General features: G+C 45.6%; 1 protein-coding gene across 3 annotated transcripts in view; it reads right to left on the bottom strand.

Moving 5' to 3' along the window:
• The window catches only part of si:ch211-1i11.3 (mitogen-activated protein kinase kinase kinase 5), a 159704-nt gene that overhangs the window by 23650 nt on the left and 112888 nt on the right, over positions 1 to 23166 (bottom strand). For 2 of the 3 annotated variants that reach the window (XM_048558082.2, XM_048558083.2), the window contains exons 20-24: positions 16194 to 16359; positions 15393 to 15558; positions 6840 to 7022; positions 5447 to 5552; positions 1533 to 1776 (exon numbers count right to left, since the gene is read on the bottom strand). In XM_048558082.2, the coding sequence (XP_048414039.1) occupies positions 1533 to 1776; positions 5447 to 5552; positions 6840 to 7022; positions 15393 to 15558; positions 16194 to 16359 (865 nt within the window). Of the gene's footprint in view, positions 1 to 1532; positions 1777 to 1797; positions 1921 to 5446; positions 5553 to 6839; positions 7023 to 15392; positions 15559 to 16193; positions 16360 to 23166 lie in introns of those variants that run through there. The other variant, XM_048558084.2, reaches the window with a different exon arrangement.

Genomic DNA, 23166 nt, shown 5'->3' with positions numbered 1-23166 from the left:
TGCAGAATCTGAATTAGCATAAACTTCATTCCTGGAAATAAGAAGGGTTTCAAGTGGAAATGAGAGAGTGGACAGTTAAGAGGGGTTCATCTGAGGCTGGGACTAAGATATCTGATTGATTTGAACCAATTCATCTTTGCTTGTATCTGGTACAGTGACAGGGGTGAGGGAGCTTTATAATATTAAAATATTATAAAATTATAAGCTATTACTGCTTTTACCACTAGGTACTGTCAATGAAACTGAAAATTATAGAGCATTTAATTGATTAGCTCACATGGAGGTAATTTTTTTTTCTTCAAATGCATGGCTCTGAGATTTGGAATAGCCAATGCCACTACTGAAGAGGCACTGATACATATGAAAGCAGACACATCAACAACCACTGACGCATGTATGTATGAATACAGACACATTAACAATGACTGACTGGTGTTCACATAATTACAGAATGATTTTTCAGAACATTTTCTCCTGAGCCACTCCCAGCAGGCTCCTGGAGGTCAGTCTATAATTCCTGGGTAATCCAGGATGATTGCAACCCTTAATGCCTCTACAAAGGTATTATATGATAATAAATGACAAATGGTACGCTTTAATGAATCCTCTAACAATCACTGCCCGACTTTTTGTGTGGATCTTTGCATTACATGCTCCGTCAATAAATCTTCCTGACTGAGAGGAACTGGAATTAATGGAATGGGACGATTTTACAGGAATACCAATCAATCATTGGGATCAATTGTCCTCACAGGAATACCCACTCAGGGACTGGCTACCAACACAGGTTATCCTTGCTGGCTTAGGATAATAAGACAAATTTCACAGGAAACCTTTTGCACTTGATTGGGGTCTTCTTTGATTTATGGTCTTATCAACTAATGGCCAGGCCAAAGCTCACACTTTCCATGTATCAAACTACTGCCTATCAATATTCACCATGTGAAGTGGTGTATAATCCCACATACTCTTCATTTAGAACAGAATAGCAGTCCGACAAGTCAAATGTGTTCTGCATTGCCTATAAGTTATCATTGTGTACATAATCTTATTTCAGTTCAGGAGCCAAAGTACTATGGTAGAATTTAAATTCATTTAATAAAATTTGGAATTTAGAGCTAATATCAGCAATGATCACCATGAGCCTCTTAAGCATTGTAAAAACATTTCTGGCTTTGTAGGGAAGGAAATCCACCGTCCTTATTCCATTAGGCCTACAAGTGACTTCAGATCCACAGTAACCTCATTAATTGCCCTCTGAAATGACCTCACAAGTCACTCAGTTGGAAGGCAATTAGCCAAGAAATGTTGGCCTTGTCAGGGGCGCCCACATTCCAAGAAAGAAATAAAAATCTTCAAATAAAGAATGCATATTATTATCCTGCTAATACTTTGTTGTGTAATTCGGACAATGGCACTGAATAAAAGTATGCAACACAGACTTAAATGTTGGGGAGGCACCTCAAGGTATGTCCACAACATGTTATTATCTGTTTGCCCATTCCCTCACCCACAGCAGCTCCTCTCCATACCGGTTTGATTCTGCCCTCAGTCTGCTGAGCTGCACAATCAGGGGGCAGGCGTTTTGTTGGGAATCGTGGGACACGGAGCGACTGAGCGTGCTCACACCCGAGGTCCCTGCGCCATCCATCTGCAGCTCCAGAGCTTCCCGTTCCCTCACGTCAGACTCACTCCCGCTCCACTTCCCCGGAATGTTGTCCATGCTGTGCTCATTTGTGTCTTCGTCAAAGGAGCCCTGACTCTGGGGCTTTGATTCTGAAGGAGAAAATCCAAGTCAGTTGCTTTTATCTAGCACCTTACCATTTTTCCACCGCCCTGCCCATCCCCATTTCACCTCAAGTTGCTGACTCCCTCTGGGTGTTGCTTGTCCGTGGGTACCTTTGCCCATCTCTCATATACCTGCTTAAGACCACAAACATTAGCATCAGAGCTGTTCCCAGTACAATCTCAAGTACCACACCCCCTCCCAGATTCTTTTCCTGTACTTTTTGCCTCTCTTGGGAAATTACATGGACGTGGGCTCTTTGTAATTCTTTAATAGGATGTGGACATCGCTGTCAAGGTCAGTACTTATTTCCCATCCCTAATTCCCTTTGATCTGAATAGCTTGCTTGTCCATTGAGAGTCAACCACATTGCTGTGGGTCAGGAGTCACATGCTGGCCAGACCAGGTAAAGATGCCAGATATCCTCCCCTAAAGAGACCAGGTCATCATTAACAATTGGTGATATTTTAACAGCCACTATTACTGAGACTAGTTTTTAATTTCAGATTTATTCATTGCAAATTTTAACCCATGCCCCCAAAACATTAGCCTGGGTCACTAATCCAGTGTTACCACCAGTGCACTGTCATACCTTCAGCCACGAGATTTCTCACATTAAAGCACACCCCTAAGGAAAGATTATTTTAGTTCCACACATTGAATTTATTTCTTCTGATCGTGTTGATTACACAGAGTATATTGACCCTCTGGGCTACAGCGTTATTTGACGATTTAGGTGCTGACTGTCTGTATGTCTTTTACAGGGAGTAGGGCCTGTTCCTGACTTGGACATGACATCAAAGACAAAGCAAGAGTCTTTACACAGTACATACTCAGTCCCTGGAACGTCCTCGCTTCAGAGATCTGAGGGATTTAGACAGAAGGTTTTTTTTTCACCCTTATTGGCTCTGGGTCATTTTAAGTTGTTATGATTTCTCCTGTCGATTCCATGTCTGCAGTGGATGAGTAGGTGGTGGCTAATATGAAATGACCAGTTAATATGCTTCAGCTGATATGAGTGTGGGTTAAATGTTAGGGACCAGCTTATCCTGAATCTGTATACAAGAGTGACAGCACTGAGTATGGTGCTGGTCACTGCATTGTTGGAAGGGTCTGAAGTTACGGAGTAGATTTCACAGGATCAATGAAGAATTCTAGCTCTGGGTAAGGATTGGAAAGGCAGGGGATTTTTTCTTTAGACAGAGGAGGCTAAAGGGAGATTTAATTGTTTCATATAAAGCTATTGTGGTGCTGGATGGGATGAGTTAGGAGGTTCCGTTTTGTTCTGAGTTTGAGCTCTATATTTCGAGAAAACATTGTCCTTCTGAAGTTCACTGCATACATCTGAACCAGCAGCAAATTAGATTAAATGATGGGTCAACAGAGGTTCACGTAAGGGGATATTTCAGCTTTACACTGCATACATCCTGAGAATGTACAAAACCACCACCTGTGGTTAACTAAAAAGTTAAGGATAAAATTAAACCTAAAGGCATAGCAAACAGAGACAGGTGGTAGGTCAGGAGAGTGGGAGGAGTATAAAGCACAGTAAAGAATGATTAAAAGATGAATGACCATGGTTAAATTAGAGTACAAGAGGATGCTAGCTGCAAATCTAGTAACAGCTAGTAAGGATTTTTATAAATTGACAAAAAAGGAAACAATTAATAAAGAGCAAGTTAGATAGGGTGGATAGGGAGAGCCTTTTTCCTAGGATGGTGATGGCGAGCACGAGGGGGCATAGCTTTAAATTGAGGGGTGAAAGATATAGGACAGATGTCAGAGGTAGTTTCTTTACTCAGAGAGTAGTAAGGGAATGGGACGCTTTGCCTGCAACGGTAGTAGATTCGCCAACTTTAGGTACATTTAAGTCGTCATTGGATAAGCATATGGACGTACATGGAATAGTGTAGGTTAGATGGGCTTGAGATCGGTATGACAGGTTGGCACAACATCGAGGGCCGAAGGGCCTGTACTGTGCTGTAATGTTCTATGTTCTAAAGTGGTTCTGGGGATTAGTAATGGAAAATAAAGAAGTGGCAGATGAATTTGCGATTGTCTTCACTGGACAGGGTACAATTAACATCTCAGAAATAGCTGTACATTAGGAAATAGAAAGGAGGGAGGAACTTAGGGAAATTAGATCAGCCATGATGTTATTGAACAGCCGAGCAGGCTCGAAGCGTAATGGACTACGCCTGCTCCAAACCCTTGCATTTGTAAGATGAAACTTCAGAGGGATTTGGGTGTCCTTGTGCATGACTTACAGGAAGCTAGTGTGCAGATAATAAGGAGGGCAAATGGAATTTGGGTATTTATTCCTAAAGGAACAGAATATAAAAGTAGACAAGTGTTACTGCAATTGTACAAGGCATTGGTGCAACTGCATCTGGAATACTAAGCACAGTTTTAGTTCCCTTACTTAAGGAAGGATGTAATTTCCTTCGGAAACAGCTCAGAGAAGGTTCACTAGATTAATTCCAGAGATGAAAGCCTTGGCTTTTAAGGAGAGATTGAGCAGTTTAGGTCTGTACTTGCTAGAGTTTAGGAGGATGAGAGGAGATTTAGTTGAGGCTTATAAGATACTAAAGGAGAGTGACAAAGCAGCAGCAGAATGGATGGCTCCTCTTGTGGGATATTCTCGAATGAGAGAGATGTCATAGTTTTAACTATGGGTTAAAGGAGTGGCACATTTAAAATAGAGATGAGGAGGAATTACTTCTCGCAAAGAGTCGTGAATCTGTGCACTTCACTACATCAGAGTGCGATGAATGCCTGAACACATTAACTTTGAGAAGGAGACAAACAGATTTTTAATTAGTTATGGATTGAAGGATTATGGCGAGCAGGCAGAAAAGTGGAGTTGATGATGAGATGAGATCAGCCATGACTGTTTCAAATTTTTGGTTTGATTTATTGTTGTCACATGTACGTAGGTACAGTGAAAAGTTTTGTTTTGCATGCATTTCAGGCATATCATACCATGCAAAATGCCTAGGGGAATAGAACAGAACGGGGAATATAATGTTACGGCAGCAGAGAGGTTGCACAAAGAGTGAGGTCAACTTTAAATTTAAAATTTGACAGTTCCATTCATAGGTTTAGTAACAACGGTGGAGAAGCAGTTCTCAAATCTGTTGGTGGGTGTGTTAAAGCTTTTGTATCATCTGCCCGCCGGAAGAAATTAGAAGAGATTGTAACCGGGGTGGGAGGGGTCTTTGATGATGTTGGCTGCCTTTCTGAGACACGGAGAAGTGTAGATGCAGTCAAGGGATGGAAAGTTGGCTTGTGTGATGGACCGTTGTAGTTCACAACTCACTGTAGTTTCTTACGGTCCTGGGCAGAGCAGTTTCCATACCAAGCCATGGTGCACCCAAACGGAATTCTCTCTGTGGTGGAATGGCAGAAAGGCATCAAGGGGCTGAACTGCCTACTCCAACTATTAGTTCTTGTATACTCACTCTGGGTTAGGGTGGATTCAAATCTCCATCGTTCCTGGAACTCAAGATGTGTTTTTTTTTAATGGGAGGCTGCTTTCCAAATTGCAGAGAAGGGGGCGATGTTTCTCCAGAAATGTGGCACTATAAAAATAATTTCTACCTATGGGTGTAGAGGTTAGCAAGAAACAGTCTTTTACAATGCTTATCCACAATCACACACCTGGGATGAGCATGCTTAAGGCTATCTGCATGGCCTTGCGAATAATGTTGTCCAGGGCAAACATCCAATGAGGTTTAATCTGGTTACGGCGAAGGAGTTTAATCACCTAGGAAGAAAATCCCTGTTAAAAAGGAAAGATATCATCTTCTGGGTAAACTGCAGAGTTCCGCATCAATGTCACACGGTTAATGCTTTGGCCGAGAGTTATTAAACAATCCTTGCTGACCCTGCCTAGTTCCATCCTCTACAAACCCATTATCTGTATTTTAATTCACACCATGTCCTGACCAATCCTGAGCTGGTTGATTTGCATTAACTCATAGTCTAGCAACACCTGGGCATTTACATTCTCATCGTTGCAATTCACTCTGTAGCCTTGACCTCCCCTATTGTTTCTAACTGGGTTGTACAGCGATGAAAGAACTCTATTAATGCAAATTGTTGTTGAAGTAGATCCTGCGGTCCCTTTTACCAGCCCTCCTCTCTCTTTCATAACTTTTCCCTGAACATTGTTGTTGCTTTCTCCCATTTTATGGGAGAGGGTCAGTATAGGTCACTCTAAGTCGGCACTGGGATGGTCATGTGTTCTCGGACACAGTAACGTTTGACATTCCCCGACACAATTCACCACAATGTGGGAGCTAAAGGCCCATTGTCAACCAGCTGATAAACTGCCCCTGTTCTCACCCACTGGGGGTGAGTGTGATGTGATTAAACCTCAGAGACCTTCGCTCAGTTTGGAAGCTCTTGTGCAGTCCCACGGTAAGGTTAGCTAACGCAGAGCAGACTGAGGATGAAAGACAGGACATCTCCTTCTTACTCAGTCCCCAGTACAGCTCTATACCATTGAGTAAACAACCCTGGGCTCCAGTACAAAGTTCTCCAGTGCCCCAGTCCCATGGATCCACAATCTTGTAGGGTGCAACACTTAAAGGGCCCCATTCCCACAGGGGCACATTCTCATATGGCCCCAGTCCCAAAGATTCTCACTCTCTTTGTGTTCCTTTCTCATGAGGTCCCAGTCTCACAGGGGGCCCAGTCTCACAGGGGGCCCAGTCTCACAGCGACACAGTCTCACAGGGGGCCCAGTCTCACAGGGACACAGTCTCACAGGGGGCACAGTTTCACAGGGGGCACAGTTTCACAGGGGGCCTAGTCTCACAGGGGCCCAGTCTCACCGGGACACAGTCTCACATGGGGCCCAGTCTCACAGGGGGCACAGTCTCACAGGAAGCCCAACTGTACAAGGGCCCCGCAGTCACCATACTTGAAGTATTTATTTACTGGCCCACTTACAACTTAATTTGAAATGAAGTTGGCATGGGGGTGTGAGGGGAGTCAACAAGTGAATTGCTCTGTCCCTCTCCATGTGACTACCTGACTTCACACTCACAGCATCCTGGAAGCTGAAGATGACAATCTGGATTTCGTTGAGCCCTCCTTTGTCAAAGTGTAACTCTGTCTGCAGGTTCAACAAGACCTTGACAATCAGCTTGTGGTCCGAAGTTCGAATGTAGTCCTTCAGGCAGGTCACCAGTTGCCGGATGTGTTCAGATGTTAACTTGGAGTCAGAGTTCTGTTTCGAGGAAGGGAGGGAGGAAGCAAATACATGAGTAACACAGGAATGGCCAGGCAGTTTGGGCATTACTCATCCAGGAGGAAGGATCTGACACATGACTGTCTCATATTCCACTGACATGGTCAGGGCTTGGGGAAGCTGAAAGGCTCAGGGTCACCTTCCTTCCTCCCCATGAAGAAATAGAATCAGCCTCACTCCACTATGTTCTACATTAAAAACCTGACGTGCCTTTACCCAGCACCCTGGGATGTCCTAATAAGCTGCACAGTCAACTGAAGTGTAATTACTGTTGAAGTGTGGGAGGTAGGGCCAGCCAATATACATGCAGCAAACTCCCACCTACAAACACTAAGGAAATGACAGATTGAACCAATTCAATGATGTTGGCTGAGGGATAAATAGGACACAATACTGCAGGATCTTTCTCATTCACATGGGCCCGCGAACGTATAGTTGGCATGGGTGTATTATGAGGTGTAGCTGGCACGATTCCCAGCTCTTTGCTTGGCAGACCGCAAAGCCGCCATACGAAGGTCAGGTGCATCCAGACTTGTGCCTGGTCACTTGCCCAAGTCAAACAAATGCAGGTTTTAAACCCTCCGTCTCCCAAACCCCACAGCAGAGGCCAGTGTGTGAGAAACATCAGCCCAGAAAAGACCACCAACTCTGAAACCTGGTGTTCAGAAAACCTCCCGACTGAAAACAAGAGGGAGAAAAGGAATAATGTACGTGGGGATGGGCGGGCAGGGGTCTCCATGGGCAGGAACAGCTGAAGAGAACACGAACCCCGAGGCACAAACAGTTACTCAATTACCTGTGGGGGATTCTAGCCCAGGACCAACCAGGCGATACAGCACATTACACTCTAGCATTGAGATGAGAAAGCCCCCCTGTGTTAGGAAACTACATCGAGCAAATTGGGCATCACTGCCCACCCTACTGTACTAGACTGACTGCAAGTCTGCAACAGTTTCAAGAAAGACCATGACTTTATTTGTAATAGGGTATGGGTGTTAGAAAATGGAAAGTGTTCACTTCTCTATTACAACAGCTAAAAATTTACCACATAGTTGAAAACAATGGAGACGCAGTTTTGAACCGAGGAACACATTTTACTGTTCACTCTGTAGCTACATGGTCTACTGTCTTGTCCCGTCTTCAAGATGCACTGCAGAAATTCACCAAGGTTCCACCAACACCACCTTCCAAACTCACAATCACTTCCATCTCGAACAATAAAGGCAGCAGACACAAGGGAACACCATCATCTGCAAGTTCCAGGCATGATTCTGACTTGGAAATACATCATGCAGCCACAGAGTCATACAGCACAGAAACAGGCCACCTCGTCCAATACCAACCAGATATCCTAAATTAATCCAGTCCCATTTGCCAGCATTTGGCCCATATTGCTCTAAACCACTCCAATTCATATACCCGTCCTGATGCCTTTTAAATGTTGTAATCGTGCCAGTCTCCACCACTTGGTCTGGCAACGCATTCCATACACATACCACACTCGGCTCGAAAAAGTTGGCCCTTAACTCCCTTTTAAATCTTGCTCCTCTCACATTAAACCTATGCCCTCTGGTTGTGGACTCCCCTGCTCTGGGGAAAAGACCTCGGCTATTCACCCTATCCATGCCCCTCAGGATTTTGTAAAATTCTATGAGGTCACCCCACACTTGTTCTTTCAAATATTCTCTCATTCACACATCTGTTTCTCTTAACTGTGCATGCTTGCATTCTGTCACTCATGCTGGCAAATGGGACTGGATTAATTTCGGATATCAGATCGGCATGGATGAGTTGGACTGAAGGGTCTCTTTTCATGCTGTATAACTCTTTGAATCTATGAAGGTGCCCTATATGCAAGGTACATAGTTTTGGGGGCACATTGGGTAAGAGTCAGCAAGAAATCTCCTGAGGCTTTGCAGTGAGAATCCCACTAGAAAACTCAACATGACTTTCACCGAGCCGAGGGAAGGTAAGATTGAGCCCTCTGAGCCTAGCGCCAAGCTGCTCCTGCCCTGGGGATGTTTGTTGGGGATAATGTAGAAGAAACTTTACCCTGTATCTGGCCCTTCTGCTGTATGTCATCTGGGAGTGTTTGTTGAGATGCTGTTCTGAAAGAGTTAACCCTGTTGATGAGGGCAGAGCCAACAATAAGAATTAGTGTTCAAACTGCAATATTGGGGGCAGGCAGTTCACTCTAATGTAGTGAATGATGTATACGAATGATGAAAGTCTGTGCTTTAAGCTGCAGCAGGATTCTCAAACATTGTAAAGACTGTTCAGCCTGACAGAGAGGGTCACTGACTAAGAAATGGCTGAAGCACGTGTTTCGTGTGAATCCTTTGGCAGTTTTTATATCCGCAATGCTTAGCACCTGCAAGAAGATGGCTCACCGAGTGTAATGCCTTTAACGAAGTCTCCTTGCAGCTTAATGTCAAAGAATTGCTCCAATGAGCTGCCCTGCCCTTCTCATGTTGCTGATCCTTCACTTTCCCACTTCTTCTGTTCTTATTTCTCAGGGTAGTGTCCCAGGCCCAAATATCTTCAGCTGCTTCATCAATGACTTTCCCTCCATCATAAGGTCAGAACTGGGGATGTTCGCCGATGATGGCACAGTGTTCAGCACCAGTTGTGACTCCTCAGATACTGAAGCAGTCTGTGTTCACACGCAACAATATCCAGGCTTGGGCAGACAAGTAGCAAGTGACATTTGTGCCACATAAATGCCAGGCTATGACCATCCCCAATAAGAGACAATCTGACTACCATCCATTCAATGGTGTGACCATCACTGAATCCCCCACTTTCAACTTCCTGGGGTTATTATTCACGAGAAACTCTGCTGGACTTACCACATAAACACAGTGGCTACAAGAGAAGATCAGAAGCTAGGAATACTGCAGTGAGTAATTCCTGACTCCTCAAAGCCTGCCCACCATCTACAAGGCACAAGCCAGCAGTGTGATGGAATACTCCCCACTTGCCTGGGTGAGTGCAGCCCCAACAACACTCAAGAAGCTGAACACCATCCAGTACAAAACAGCCGCTTGATTGGCACCACACCCACAAGCATCCACTCCCTCCAGCACCGACGCTCAGTAACAGCAGTGTGTACCATTTACAAGATGCACTGCAGAAATTCACCAAAGATCCTCAGGCAGCACCTTCCAAACCCATGGCCCACTTCCATCCAGAAGGACAAAGGCAGCAGATAAATGGGAACACCATCACCTCCAAGTTCCCCTCCAAACCGACCACCATCCTGCCTTGGAGATATAACACTATTCATTCAGTGCTGCTGGATAAAAATTCTGGAATTCCCTCCCTCATGACACTGTGGGGCCAACCCACAGCAGGAGGACTGCAGCGGTTCTAGAAGGCAGCTCACCACCACCTTCTCAAGGGCCAGCAACACCCACAATCCGCAAATGAATAAAAGAATCCTGCCCTTCCATGCATTTTACTCTCCGTTCATCCTCTTCTCCATTCTAACTTTGTTCTTCTTCCACCTCCATTCCTCCCTCTTTCTGTCATGCTCATGAAGAGGATCTAATGCTCAATCACTCATTGGATTCATTAACTCCATGGGTTGGTTATTTAAAACAGTAAAACACATAATGAACAATAAAGCAGACATTACTGCAACTGTTCTGCTGTGTGTGTGCGTGTTTGTGTGTGCACGTGTGTGTCTGTGTATGCGTGTGTGTGTCTGTATGCATGTGTGTGTGTGTGTGTGTGTGTGTGTGTCACAGCCAACTAACTGCCAGAGTCACATCATTGTATACACACAACATGGAGTCCTTGAAGGTGAATTCTCTCAACGCCAAGGCGTACGTATGACGTGCCCCTTCTTCCCAAAAGAAAATGTAACTATTTGCGGCTGATGAGCCTCAAGCATGTGTAGGTAATTGTGAAAGGTCCATATCTTGGTTTGGAGATATTGTTGAATGCCCACCACTATCAGTGATAATGTCTGCCTTTTCTGTTCAGGGTTATGATCCTTTCATGACACAAAATGATGAGCAGTGGCTGGGAAAGTGAAACAGTCCTGAGTTCCACTCAGTCATACTTCATCAACATGTCTCGCTGTGTGTGGGCCTCACGTTCTGAGGACAAGCTGTGCATATTCTGTGGGATCCTGAACACTGATTTGTAATTTTGCTAACTCTGTGTCTGCATTTTCATTGTGCACATGGGGTTTTTCTCCTGCAGCTTTACCAGCTGTGTGCGTGTTTCAGAAAGAGCACTGAGTCAGTTCATTCATATGCACCGGTCTCCATAATGAGCTCTCCATCATTGACACAACGATCTCACCTGGAGGTGTTGTTCTCAAATGAAACATTGTCGCATGTGTACCTTGCTTGGCCTTTGAGCAAGGGCACCATGTCAAACCTGCATCTATGTACCAAAGGCTTCGCACATTATGGAAAAGAGGCCTTTCAGTCCATCATACCAGTGCTGGGCATCAAGCATCCATCTAACATAGTTCCATTTCCCAGCATTGGGCCCGTTTCAAGGGCTCATCTGATAAATACCTTTTGAAGTAGCTGGTGGTTTCCTGCCCCTGCCACTGTTTCAGGGAGTGAATCCCTGATACCCACCAGCCTCTGGGTGAAAAACATTTTGCTCAAATTGCCTGAGCCTCCTGTTCCTTACCTGAAAACTGTTTCCACCGTTGTTGACCTCTCTAACTCAAAGGGCGCATTTCTCCCTTTCTAATCCTGTCTTTGGCCTTCAGAATCTTGTCGTCCTCAATCAGGTCCCCTTTCTACCTTCTCTGATCTAAATCAAGCCTTTCTGCTCAGAATCAGTCCAGCCCAGTCAACATTCCTGTGAGTCTCTGCCCCCTGTCTGGTGTCATCCACCTTTTATACAGTGTGATGACCAGAACTGCACACAGTGCACACCGCTGCAGCTTCTATTTTCTTCATTCACAGACTGTGGGTAATTGCTGGCTACAGTAACATTTATTGTTCACCCCAGTTGCCCACAGGGCAATTAAGAGTCAATTGCTTTGCTGTGAGTCTGTGGTCACTTATTGGTCAGAACCAGACAAAGGGAATTAGTGAACCAGATGGGTTTTTTTTGACAATAGTCATGACAAAACTTGATTCCTGATTTTTTGTTTATTGAATTCAAATTCCACCATCTGCCAAGTTGGGATTTGGTCCCAGAATGTTACCTGGGCTTTGGATTCATAGTCTAGTGATAATACCATGAGGTCATTGCCTCCCCTAACTAACATCTTACACTGCTCCATCATAAACCTCTTGCTTTTCTTTTGAGTGCGTTGAATAATAAAGGTGGGTGTCATGCATATCTTTCTAACCATCTTATCTACCTGTCTGATGCCTTCAAGGATCATAAAATCCCTACTATGCAAAAAGAGGCCACTCAGCCCATTGAGTCTGCATCGACCTTCTGTAGAACATCTCGCGCAGGCCCTATCCCTGTAACCCTGCATTCCTCATGGGCACAAGCAGCTCATCTTTGGACTGTGGGAAGAAACCAGAGCACCCGGACAAAGCCCATACAGAAACAGGGAGAACATGCAAACTCTGCACAGAATCAAACCCAGGTCCATGGCGATGTGAAGCAGCAGGGTTAACCCCTGAGCTCCCGTGCCACCCACAACACAAACGCTCCACCGAGGACTGTCAGATCCTCCAAAATTCCTCCAGTCCTACCATTCAACATGTACTGCCTTGCAATGTCAGTCCTTCCAAAATGCATCACCTCACACCTTTTAGGATTAAAATCCATTTGCCACTGTTCGGCCCATCTATACCATCCTGTGGTCTAAGGTTTTCCTCTTCACAATTTTCATACCATCTGTGAACTTACTGATCAAACCAGCTACATTCATGCATAGATCATTAATCAGCAACAGACTCACCAATAAACACAGTGCTGTGCCACTGGACACTGACTTCTCGTGACAATAATACCTTGAGCATCGCCTCCTGCTTCCTCAGCCAGTGATACATCCCATTTGCCACATTACCCTGGACACTGGGGTCCCTTAGTTTAACCTGTCTGTTTTGGTCGGCCCCACTGAAGTCCATGTAGAACACATCAACTGCCCTACCCTGACCTACACACCTAGCCTGTTACCTCCTGGAAAAAAAACAAAGTTGTTTGACGCGACACCCCCTTAAGATGCTGTGGTGACTAACCCTGATTAATTCTTGCCTCGCTCAATGCGCTTTTCTCTAATAGTTTCCCCTGTTACAGATGCACAGTCATATCCCCAAGAGTGCAAATGCCACCCCCTAATGACTGCTCAGGGAATTACAGCAGTTGGCAACTGGTCTTCCATTTCATCTACTCAAACCATCTCCAGAGGAGAAAATCAGTGGGATCTCTTTCTAGTTCCTGGGTCGAGCTGAATGGGAGATAACAGCTGCTAAAAACAGCGTTACTGTCCCTTGATCACCCACAATAAAGCAAGGCCCATGTACTGACTGGGACTGTTAATCTGGTCCAACTGGGGAGCCCTGGCTGACAGATATAAACAGGAATGTCAGGGGTTCTGTTCACTCTGCGAGCTGGGTCAGTGTTAAGGGCTCTCCATGTGTAAATAAAGGGGGACTTGGCAACAGGATACTGGCCTCCATGGAGTTACTTCAGTCCATTTTATAAAAATAGGCCCCTCGGCCCAAGTGTTTAAAACAACAGCTTGTCGCATTTCAGCACAGACATCAGATTCCTACTTGGAGGGTGGGCCCACCTAGAATTCTCAGTCAGCGCTGAGTACAGCCTTCTCTTTGCTCTCTGTGTCCAACCGCACAATCAATGGAAGAGATAAGGCCTTGCTAAAGGGTTGTGTTATTTAGGAAACTCCCATTCTGGCAGAGCTCCAGGTGCTGAACGGCATAAAGTCCTGACCATCCAACAGACTGTGATCACCCTATTCCATACATTCATTAAACCCCATCTCTCTATTTCCATATCCTACTTCAAAACGCAGAGAATCCTTTGTCTGAAAAGACAGGACTGATGCTGGATTGTCGAGTCATGAAGATATACAGCACAGAAACAGACCCTTCGGTCCAACTCGTTGATTCCGAGCAGATATCCCAAATAAATCCAGTCCCAATTACCAACATTTGGCCCATTTCCCTCTAAACCCTTCCTATTCATGTACCCATCCAGATGCCATTTTAAATACTGCTGTTGTACCAGCCTCCACCCCTTCCTCTGGCAGCTCATTCCACACACACACCACCCTCTGCTTGAAAAAGTTGCACCTTAGGTCCCTTTTAAATCTTTCCCCTCTCACCTTAAACCTATGCCTAGGTTTAAGGTGAGAGAGGAAAGATTTAAAAGGGACCTAAAGGGCAACTTTTTCACGCAGAGGGTGGTGCGTGTATGGAATGAGCTGCCAGTGGACTCCCCTACCCTGGGGAAAAGATCTTGGCTATTCACTCTATCCATGCCCTTCATGATTTTATAAACTTCTATAAGGTCACCCCCTCAGCCTCTGACACTCCAGGGAAAATAGCCCCAGCCTATTCAGTCTCTCCCTACAGCTCAAAGCCCTCAACCTGGCAATATCCTTGTAAATTTTTTCTGAGCCCTTTCACGTTTCACAACATCTTTCCTGTAGCAGGGAGACCAGAATTGAACGAGGTATTCCAAAAGTGGCCTAACCAATGTCCTGCACAGCTGACCTTCCACCTCCTATACTCAATGCACTGACCAAAAATGGCAAGCGTACCAAACGCCTCCTTCACTGTCCTGTCCACCTGCGACTCTGCTTTCAAGAAGCTATGAACCTGAGGCGGGCAATAGAAGTGAAGCTCACATCCCGTGAATGATTAAAAACACTCACTGCACTTCCTCCCCTTTGTCTCTGCCCTCTCACCTTGTGGCATTTAAGGCAGACACACTCTGTTCCAATAGTTAGTTTGGCCAGATGCAGATCTCCAGCCTGTCACCAGAGACTGTAGGTGGATGTCAGAGAAAGCTGAAACAATCCCACTACGGCTGTATTAGAAAGAGCTACAGGCGATGCTGAGGTTGCCTGGCTGCCTTATTGGTCAACAAGTCCTGGAGTAGGCATCAAACCCAGACCTTTTGATGTTGAGGCAGAATTTCCACCCAGGGTGCCACACAACACCCCCTCTTCTGAGCTTTAGTGTGGTTCAAAACAAAACTGAGAAACTTGGCCTTCCCAGGTCAAAGCAAAAACAAAATAATTGCAGATGCTGCAAATCCGGAATTAAAGACAAAACATTCTGTAACAACCGAGCAGATCCGGCAGCAGCTGCGGAGAAACAGACGGATGAGCTTTTTTCTGCCCATCCCAGCCCGGTGTGTGTAACCTGTCAGGAGTGAGAGTTTTCATACCTGTGCCTGGGCTTCTAGAATGTTCTGGACCACAGTTTCACAGTCCTCTGTCAGGATTTTGAACAGTGCGTCTCTGCGCTCGCTGTCTTTCTTCAGGAGGAACAATCCAGCATTTTCTTCCGGTGAAGATGGGGCGCTAAAATCATCCACTTGTTCCTCAAGCACACTGGAAGCAGGAAGGCACTAAGATCAGTGAAAACACTCTCAGAAAACACCGAGGGGCCTCACTCTGGCACCGTAACAGCTACATAACACCAAAACTGCAAGATGGGACCCCAAGGGAGATTAGATCTCAAACGCCACCTCTGAGGCAGCAATGGGAGCTCTGGCCCAGTTGGCGGAAGCTTACCCACACTCCCTCAGTCCTCATGGATGTCTCCTGACAATTCTCAAGCCCCAAAGGGCGGCATGGTGGCTCAATGGTTAGCTCTGCAGCCTCACAGCGCCAGGGACCCAGGTTCGATTCCACCCTCGGGCGACTGTCTGTGTGGAGTTTGCGTGTTCTCCCTGTGTCTGCGTGGGTTTCCTCTGGGTGCTCCGGTTTCCTCCCACAGCCCAAAGATGTGCAGGCTAGGGTGGATGGGCCATATTTAATTACCTATAGTGTCTCAGGATGTGCAGGCAATGTGGGTTTGGGAGGGATGCTGTTTAGAGGGGCAGTGTGGACTCAATGGGCCAAGTGACCTGCTTCGACACTGTAGAGATTCTATGATTTCATGAACTGGGGTGGGGGTCACCAGGGGCAAGCTTTGAGACAGCGCAGTTGTACAATCACAAAAAGTATGAAGGATATGAACTCACCTCAGAAACTCCTGTTTTGGTGAGCTGCTTTTGGCAGACGGACCTGGGATCGAGCAGCTTCGACTCAGGAAAGGGCTGTTGAGCTTAAATTCCAAAGGCTGCCTGCTCTCACCCACTTCCTTTAGGTATCCCAATGCAGGGACTGATAGACTGTGATGAAATTCACCTGCATGAACAGGATGACAGTGGCAGAGAACATTCAAACCAATGCCATGTAACAGGAGAGAATGGGGATAGAAATTTTAGTCATGAAAACCACATTGCGATTGTCAAGTGTCCAGAGTTTGGCTGAAAGCAGACTGAAGGGCGCTGTCTTGAGTTGAGAAGGAGGGGACCTGCATTTATATAGCAGCTTTCATCTCGAGATTCTAAGCACTTCACAATCTTCGGAATGGATAGCAGTGTACTGCACTCACTGTCCATTCTTGCCGACTAATTTGCATCCAGCACACTCCCTCAGGCAGCAATGAGATAACACCCACATAAATATTTTCTGGGTTTAGTCAATGGGAAGACATTGGCCAGAACATAGAGAATATCCTGGGTTTTTTTATTCAGCTGTGTGACAAGATCTTGTACACTCACCAGAAACAGAGGTGCCTGAGTTTCCATTTAATCTGAAATATGGTGCAGCACTCCCTCAGTGATGTATTGATGTGTTGGCCTCAGTTTCGGGCTCAAGTCTTGAAACTGGGGCTTGGCAATGCAACCTTGTAATTCCAAGGTGAACGTGCAATCTCTGTGCTGCAATGCAACACTTCAGCGGTCAAGGACACTTGGCCTCGGATCTTCAGGTAAACATCCTCCAAACAGACTTTGGGATATACTACAATGCACGGTTACTGAGCAGAGGCTGATAGCCAAGTTCGGTCCCCATGAGGATGACCTCAACTGGGATCTTGGGTTCATGTTGCACTATAGGGATCACGAGAGTCAGGGAGGGTCCCAGAGGACTGGAAAATCACTAACATGACACCCGTGTTTAAAAAGGGAGTAAGGCAAAAGACAGAAAATTACAGGCCGATTAGCCCAGCCTCTGTTGTGGGTAAGATTTTAGAGTCCATTGTGAAGGATGAGATTTCTGAATATTTGGAAGTGCATGGTAAAGTAGGGCAAAGGCAGCGCACATTCATCAAGGGGAGGTCATGCCTGACAAATCTGCTAGAATTCTTTGAGGCGGATAGACCAAGGCGAGCCAATAGATGTTATCTACCTGGACTTCAAGAAGGCCTTTGATAAGGTGTCACGCAGGAGGCTGCTGAGTAAGATAAGGGCCCATGATGTTAGAGACAAGGTACTAGCATGGATAGAAGGTTGGCTGTCGGGTAGAAAGCAGAGAGTGTGGATGAAGGGGTCTTTCTCAGATTGGCAGCCAGTGACAACTGGTGTTCTGCAAGGGTCAGCGCTGGGGCCACAACTTTTCACTTTATACATTAATAATTAGATGAAGGAACTGTGGGTATTCTGGCTAAGTTTTCAGATGATACAAAGGCAGGTAGGGGGACAAGGAATATTGTGGAGGTGGGGAGGCTGTAGAAGGATTTGCATAGTTCGGGAGAGTGGGCAAAGAAGTGGCAGATGGAATACAATGTGGGAAAGTGTGAGGTCATGCACTTTGGTAAGAAGAATAAAAGCACAGACTATTTTCTGAATGGGGAGGAAATTCAGAAGTCTGAAGTGCAAAGAGACTTGGGAGTTCTAGTCCAAGATTCTTGTAAGATAAACTTTCAGGTTGAAATAGTAATTAGGAAGGCAAATGCAATGTTGGCGTTTTATTTTGAGGACTTGTATATGAAAGCAGGGAAGTACTTCTGGGGCTCTAAAAATCTCTGATTAGGCCATATTTGGAGTACTGTGTGCAGATTTGGGTCCCGGATCTCACAAAGGATGTACTGGCCTTGGAGCAGGTTCAGAAGAGGTTCACGAGAATGGTCCCAGGAATGAAAAGCTTAACATATGAGGAACGTTTGAGAAATCTGTTCTATACTCGATTGAGTTTAGAAGGATGAGGTGGGGATCTAATTGAAATTTATGGAATACTGACTAGCCTGGACAGAGTTGAATTTGGGAAGATGCTTCCATTGGTAGGAGAGACTAAGACCCGAGGGCACAGCCTTAGAGTGAAGGGATGACCTTTTAGAACGGAGATAAAGGAAAACTTCTTCAGCCAGAGAGTGTAAATCTATGGAATTCACTGCCTCAGAAGGCTGTGGAGGCCTGGCCATTGGGTATATATTGAAGACAGAGATAGATAGGTTCTTGATTATCAAGGGGATTGAGGGTTATGGGGAGAAATCGGAAGAATGGAACTGAGAATCTTATCGGCCATGATTGGATGGCGGAGCAGACTCGATGGGCTGAATGGCCTAAATTCTGCTCCCATGTCTTATGGTCTTATAGGTCACTCCACCGCACTTTACACTGTCTCACACACACACACTCACGTACACACACTCTCTCTCTCACACACACACACACACACACACACACACACACACACACACACACACACACACACACTCTCACACAAACACACATATACTCTCTCCCTCAGCCACACGCTCTTTCTACCCCCCTCACTCACTCGCTCACACACCCTCTTCTCTACCCCCTTACTCACTCACTCACAGGCCCTCCCACTATCCCCTCACTCACTCACACACCCTTTCTCTCTACCCCCTCACTCACACACCCTCTCTCTCTACTCCCCACTCACTCACTCACTCACACACCCTCTCTCCACACCCTCACTCTTACTCACACACCCTCTCTCTACCCCCACACACACTCACCCTCTCTCTCTATCCCCTCACTTACCCACACACACACCCTCTCTGTCTTCCTCCTCACCCACACTCACTCCCTCTACCCCCTCACACACACACACCCTCTCTCTACCCCCTCACTCACTCATACAGCCTCTCTCTCTACCCCCTCACTCACTCACATATCCTCTCTCCACCCCTTCACTCTCACTCACACACCCTCTCTCTACCCCCACACACACTCACCCTCTCTCTCTATCCGCTCACTCACACACACACACTCTCTCTCTCTCCCCGATCCACACTCACTCTCTCTACCCTCTCTCACACACACAAACACACACACACCCTCTCTCTCTACCCTCTCACGCCCACACACACATATACACACACATACTCACTCCCTCTCTCTACCCCTCTCTCTCTCTCACACACACACACACACACACACACACACACACACACACACACACACACACACACACACACACACACAATCATTCTCTCACCCTCCTCACACACACGCTCTCTCTCTACCCCCTCACATACACACGGACACACTCTCTCTCCCCCCTCACACACAGTCTCACTCATTCTCTCTCTACCCCGCACCCCCCACACACACGCATTCACTCTCTCTCCGCCCCCTCACACACACACACACTCACTCTCTCTCTCTACCCTCTCACACACATACTCACTCTCTCTCTCTCTACCCTCATACACACACTCACTCTCTACCCTCTCACACACACACTCTCTCTCTCTATCCCCTCGCTCACACACACACCCTCTCTCCACACCCTCACTCTTACACACACACCCTCTCTCTACCCCCACATACACTCACCCTCTCTCTCTATCCCCTCAATTACCCACACACTCTGTCTACCTCCTCACCCACACTCACTCCCTCTACCCCCTCACACACACACCCTCTCTCTACCCCCTCACTCACTCACACACTCTCTCTCTCTACCCTCTCACACACACACACTCTTTCTCCCCCCCAACACACACACACATATGCACACACACACAGTCTCTCTGCCCCCTCACACAAACGTGCACACACGTAAATCTATGGGGTGAATCTGTACTTGCAGATACATTCTATTTTGTTCAAAAAGCACACAATTTATAGACAGTCGTTGTGGCGTTTTATAAATTCCTGCTTTAGAAATAAAACAAATCTGACTCCAAACCAAAAACACAGATTCTAAACAAGGCCTCACACCTAACATGCATTGTCTGACCTAAATTGTCACCTCTGCTTTACGCTGATAAAACCTTTAGTTCTCTCAGGACTGCGGCGTAAAAGAAATTTGGGGATTTACTTATACATCCTAATCAATTAAAACCTTCTAACTGATTAAATGTTTAACAGCATCTTAGGTTTGTTTAATACATCCTCATCAGTTGTTCGACCCTTTGATCTTTTACTTATAAAGCCGCCTCTTTCACTAACACTTGAAGAAGAAGCAAGACTCCAAAAGCTTGTCTTCAAATGTAGTTGGACTATAACCTGGTCGGGTGTGATTTCCGACCCTGTCCACTGTTTACAGCAGAGGGTGCTCTCTGATATGATGTGGATTTTGCAGTCAGACCAATTGTCTTTGGACGTCCAACTTGCTCAATATCACCACCAACAGGCACTCGGTATCACTGCGGCCATGAACAACACCAAAAGTTTTGAAGACCAGTGGGCAGAGATGCATTTAAATAGCACCTTTCTCATCCACAGGATGTCCCAGATGCTTCACAGCAAATACAGAGTACTTCTGGAGAGTGGTCATCATTGTAACGAGGGAAAATCTGTCAGGCAATTTATCCACAAGCTCCTAGATACATCTCTAAGATAAATAACTGGATATAATTGTTGGTCAGGTGATAAATATTTGTTCAGGCACCAACAATTACCTGTCAGTACTTCTTTGAATAGTATTTTGGAATCTTATGTGTCTAGCTGAGAGGGAAGATGTCACTTTGCTTTTAATGTGGTATCTGAAAGATACCAACTCTGACAATGCAGCTTTCCCTTGGTGCAGCCTAGATCCTGTGTTCAAGTCTCCCATGTGGGATTCGAAATGGTTTCAAGCGAGGACATCACTACAGCGTACGTTTGTATGTGCAAGCTTTAATGCCTCATAAAGCCCTCCTGATTTATTGCGTGTCTAGGACAAGGCTAATAGAGGGTGCACTGTATTTGTGTAAGTGAGCAGGAATAACGTGCAGTGGGATGGATTAGCAGGGAACACTGTTTGCAAACTTAAGGGTGAATTGGAAACTGTGAGCTTCTCTCTTTTGGCCAAGACTGATTTGCAACTGGTTAATTGCGAATGTTGGAGATCTGAGTCCATGCAGCTGGATCAGACAACAGCACCCAGAGTACTGCTCTATCTCCGGACACTTGCTGCTTCCAGACAATGTCAAAGTGCCACCGGACATTATCCACAACCAAGTAAATGCACAGTGGCTGCCTGAATGGGATTATTGCAAAACATGAGAAATTAAAACTTTTAAAGGTCTCATTGCAAATGAAGAATCCTCACAATTGACAGTACATAAGAAAGACAGGAAAGCTGGGCCACACTTAGTGAAAACCCCTTCAGCTTTCTCACCATGCTTATCATATTGTACTAATGCCTAGTTTTACCCACTGTATCAATGGTTACTTCGAGCATTTTCTCTAACTTCTTTCTGTACATTCCTCGATACACCATTTTGCTGCACACAAATTATCCACATCCCTGTCCTGCACAGTTCCATTTCTTCAATCTGGTTTACCTGGTTTCTCTTTCATTCTATTTATTTTCAGTCCAATCCCTAGGATCTCATTCTACCCCACTCCTCAGCATACAGCACCTGTTTAGACTCAGTAGTAACTTTACTTCCTATTCCCCTCTTTGCAATTCTCTATCTTTCTTTTCCTCTCCAGGTTATTCCTAAATCATTTGCTATCTCTTGCTTCCTGCCATGTTCAGTCCAACTGCCTCAGTCCAGTTCCATTCCTGCTCACTGCGTCCCTTCTACTGTGTTCTTCATTCCATGATTGACCTCTGTTCCATTTGCTCTGCTTCTATTTCCCAGTGATTCCAAATCCAAACTATCCCATTCATCCCTATTCAGCTGCTTCTAATTCCAATTCTGTGACTTTTCCTTCTATCCTATTCTGGCAGATTCCTCTGCCTTGCATTAGATATAGTTACCTTCATACAGTCATACAGCACAGAAATAGATCCTTTGGTCCAACCAGTCCATGCCGGCCGTAATCCCAAACTAAACCATTCCCGCCAGCCTGCACTCCATAAGACCATAAGACATAGGAGTGGAAGTAAGGCCATTCGGCCCTCAAGTCCATTTAAATCATGGCTGATGGGCATTTCAACTCCACTTCCCTGCACTCTCCCCAGAGCCCTTGATTTCTTCTGAGATCAAGAATTTGTTGATCTCTGCCTCGAAGGCATCCAACGTCCCGGCCTCCACTGCACTCTGCGGCAATGAATTCCACAAGCCCACCACACTCTGGCTGAAGAAATGTTTCATTTCCGTTTTAAATTTACCCCCTCCAATTTTAAGGCTGTGCCCACGGGTCCTAGTCTCCCCGCCTAACGGAAACAACTTCCCAGCGTCCACCCCTTCTAAACCATACATTATCTTGTAAGTTTCTATTAGATCTCCCCTCAACCTTCGAAACTCTAATGAATACAATCCCAGGATCCTTAGCCGTTCATCATATGTTAAACCTACCATTCCAGGGATCATCTCTGTGAATCTCCGCTGGACACGCTCCAGGGCTAGTATGTCCTTCCTGAGGTGTGGGGCCCATTATCCCTCCAATCATTTCTTATTCATGTACTTGTCCAAATATCTTTTAAACGTTGTAACTGTAGCCGTATCAAACACTTCCTCTGGAAGTTCATTCCACACAGGAACCATTCTCTGTCAAAAAATTGTCCCTCATGCCTTCTTTAAAACATTTCTCCTCTCATCGTAAAAATATAACCCCTATTCTTGAAATCACCTACCCTAGGGAACAGACGCCTGTCAATCGCTTTATCTATTCCCCTTATGATTTTATAAACCTCTATAAGGTCACCTCTCAATGTCCAACACTCCAGTGAAAAAGGTTCTAGCTTATCCAGCCTCCCCCTACAACTCAAACCCTCCATTCCCAACAATATCCTGGTAATCTCTTCTGGACGCTG

Source organism: Stegostoma tigrinum, chromosome 24 (genome assembly GCF_030684315.1).
Source record: "Stegostoma tigrinum isolate sSteTig4 chromosome 24, sSteTig4.hap1, whole genome shotgun sequence".
Classification (NCBI taxonomy): domain Eukaryota; kingdom Metazoa; phylum Chordata; class Chondrichthyes; order Orectolobiformes; family Stegostomatidae; genus Stegostoma; species Stegostoma tigrinum.
Note: the sequence above shows the minus strand (reverse complement) of the source record. Positions and strands in the feature narration are given on the sequence as shown.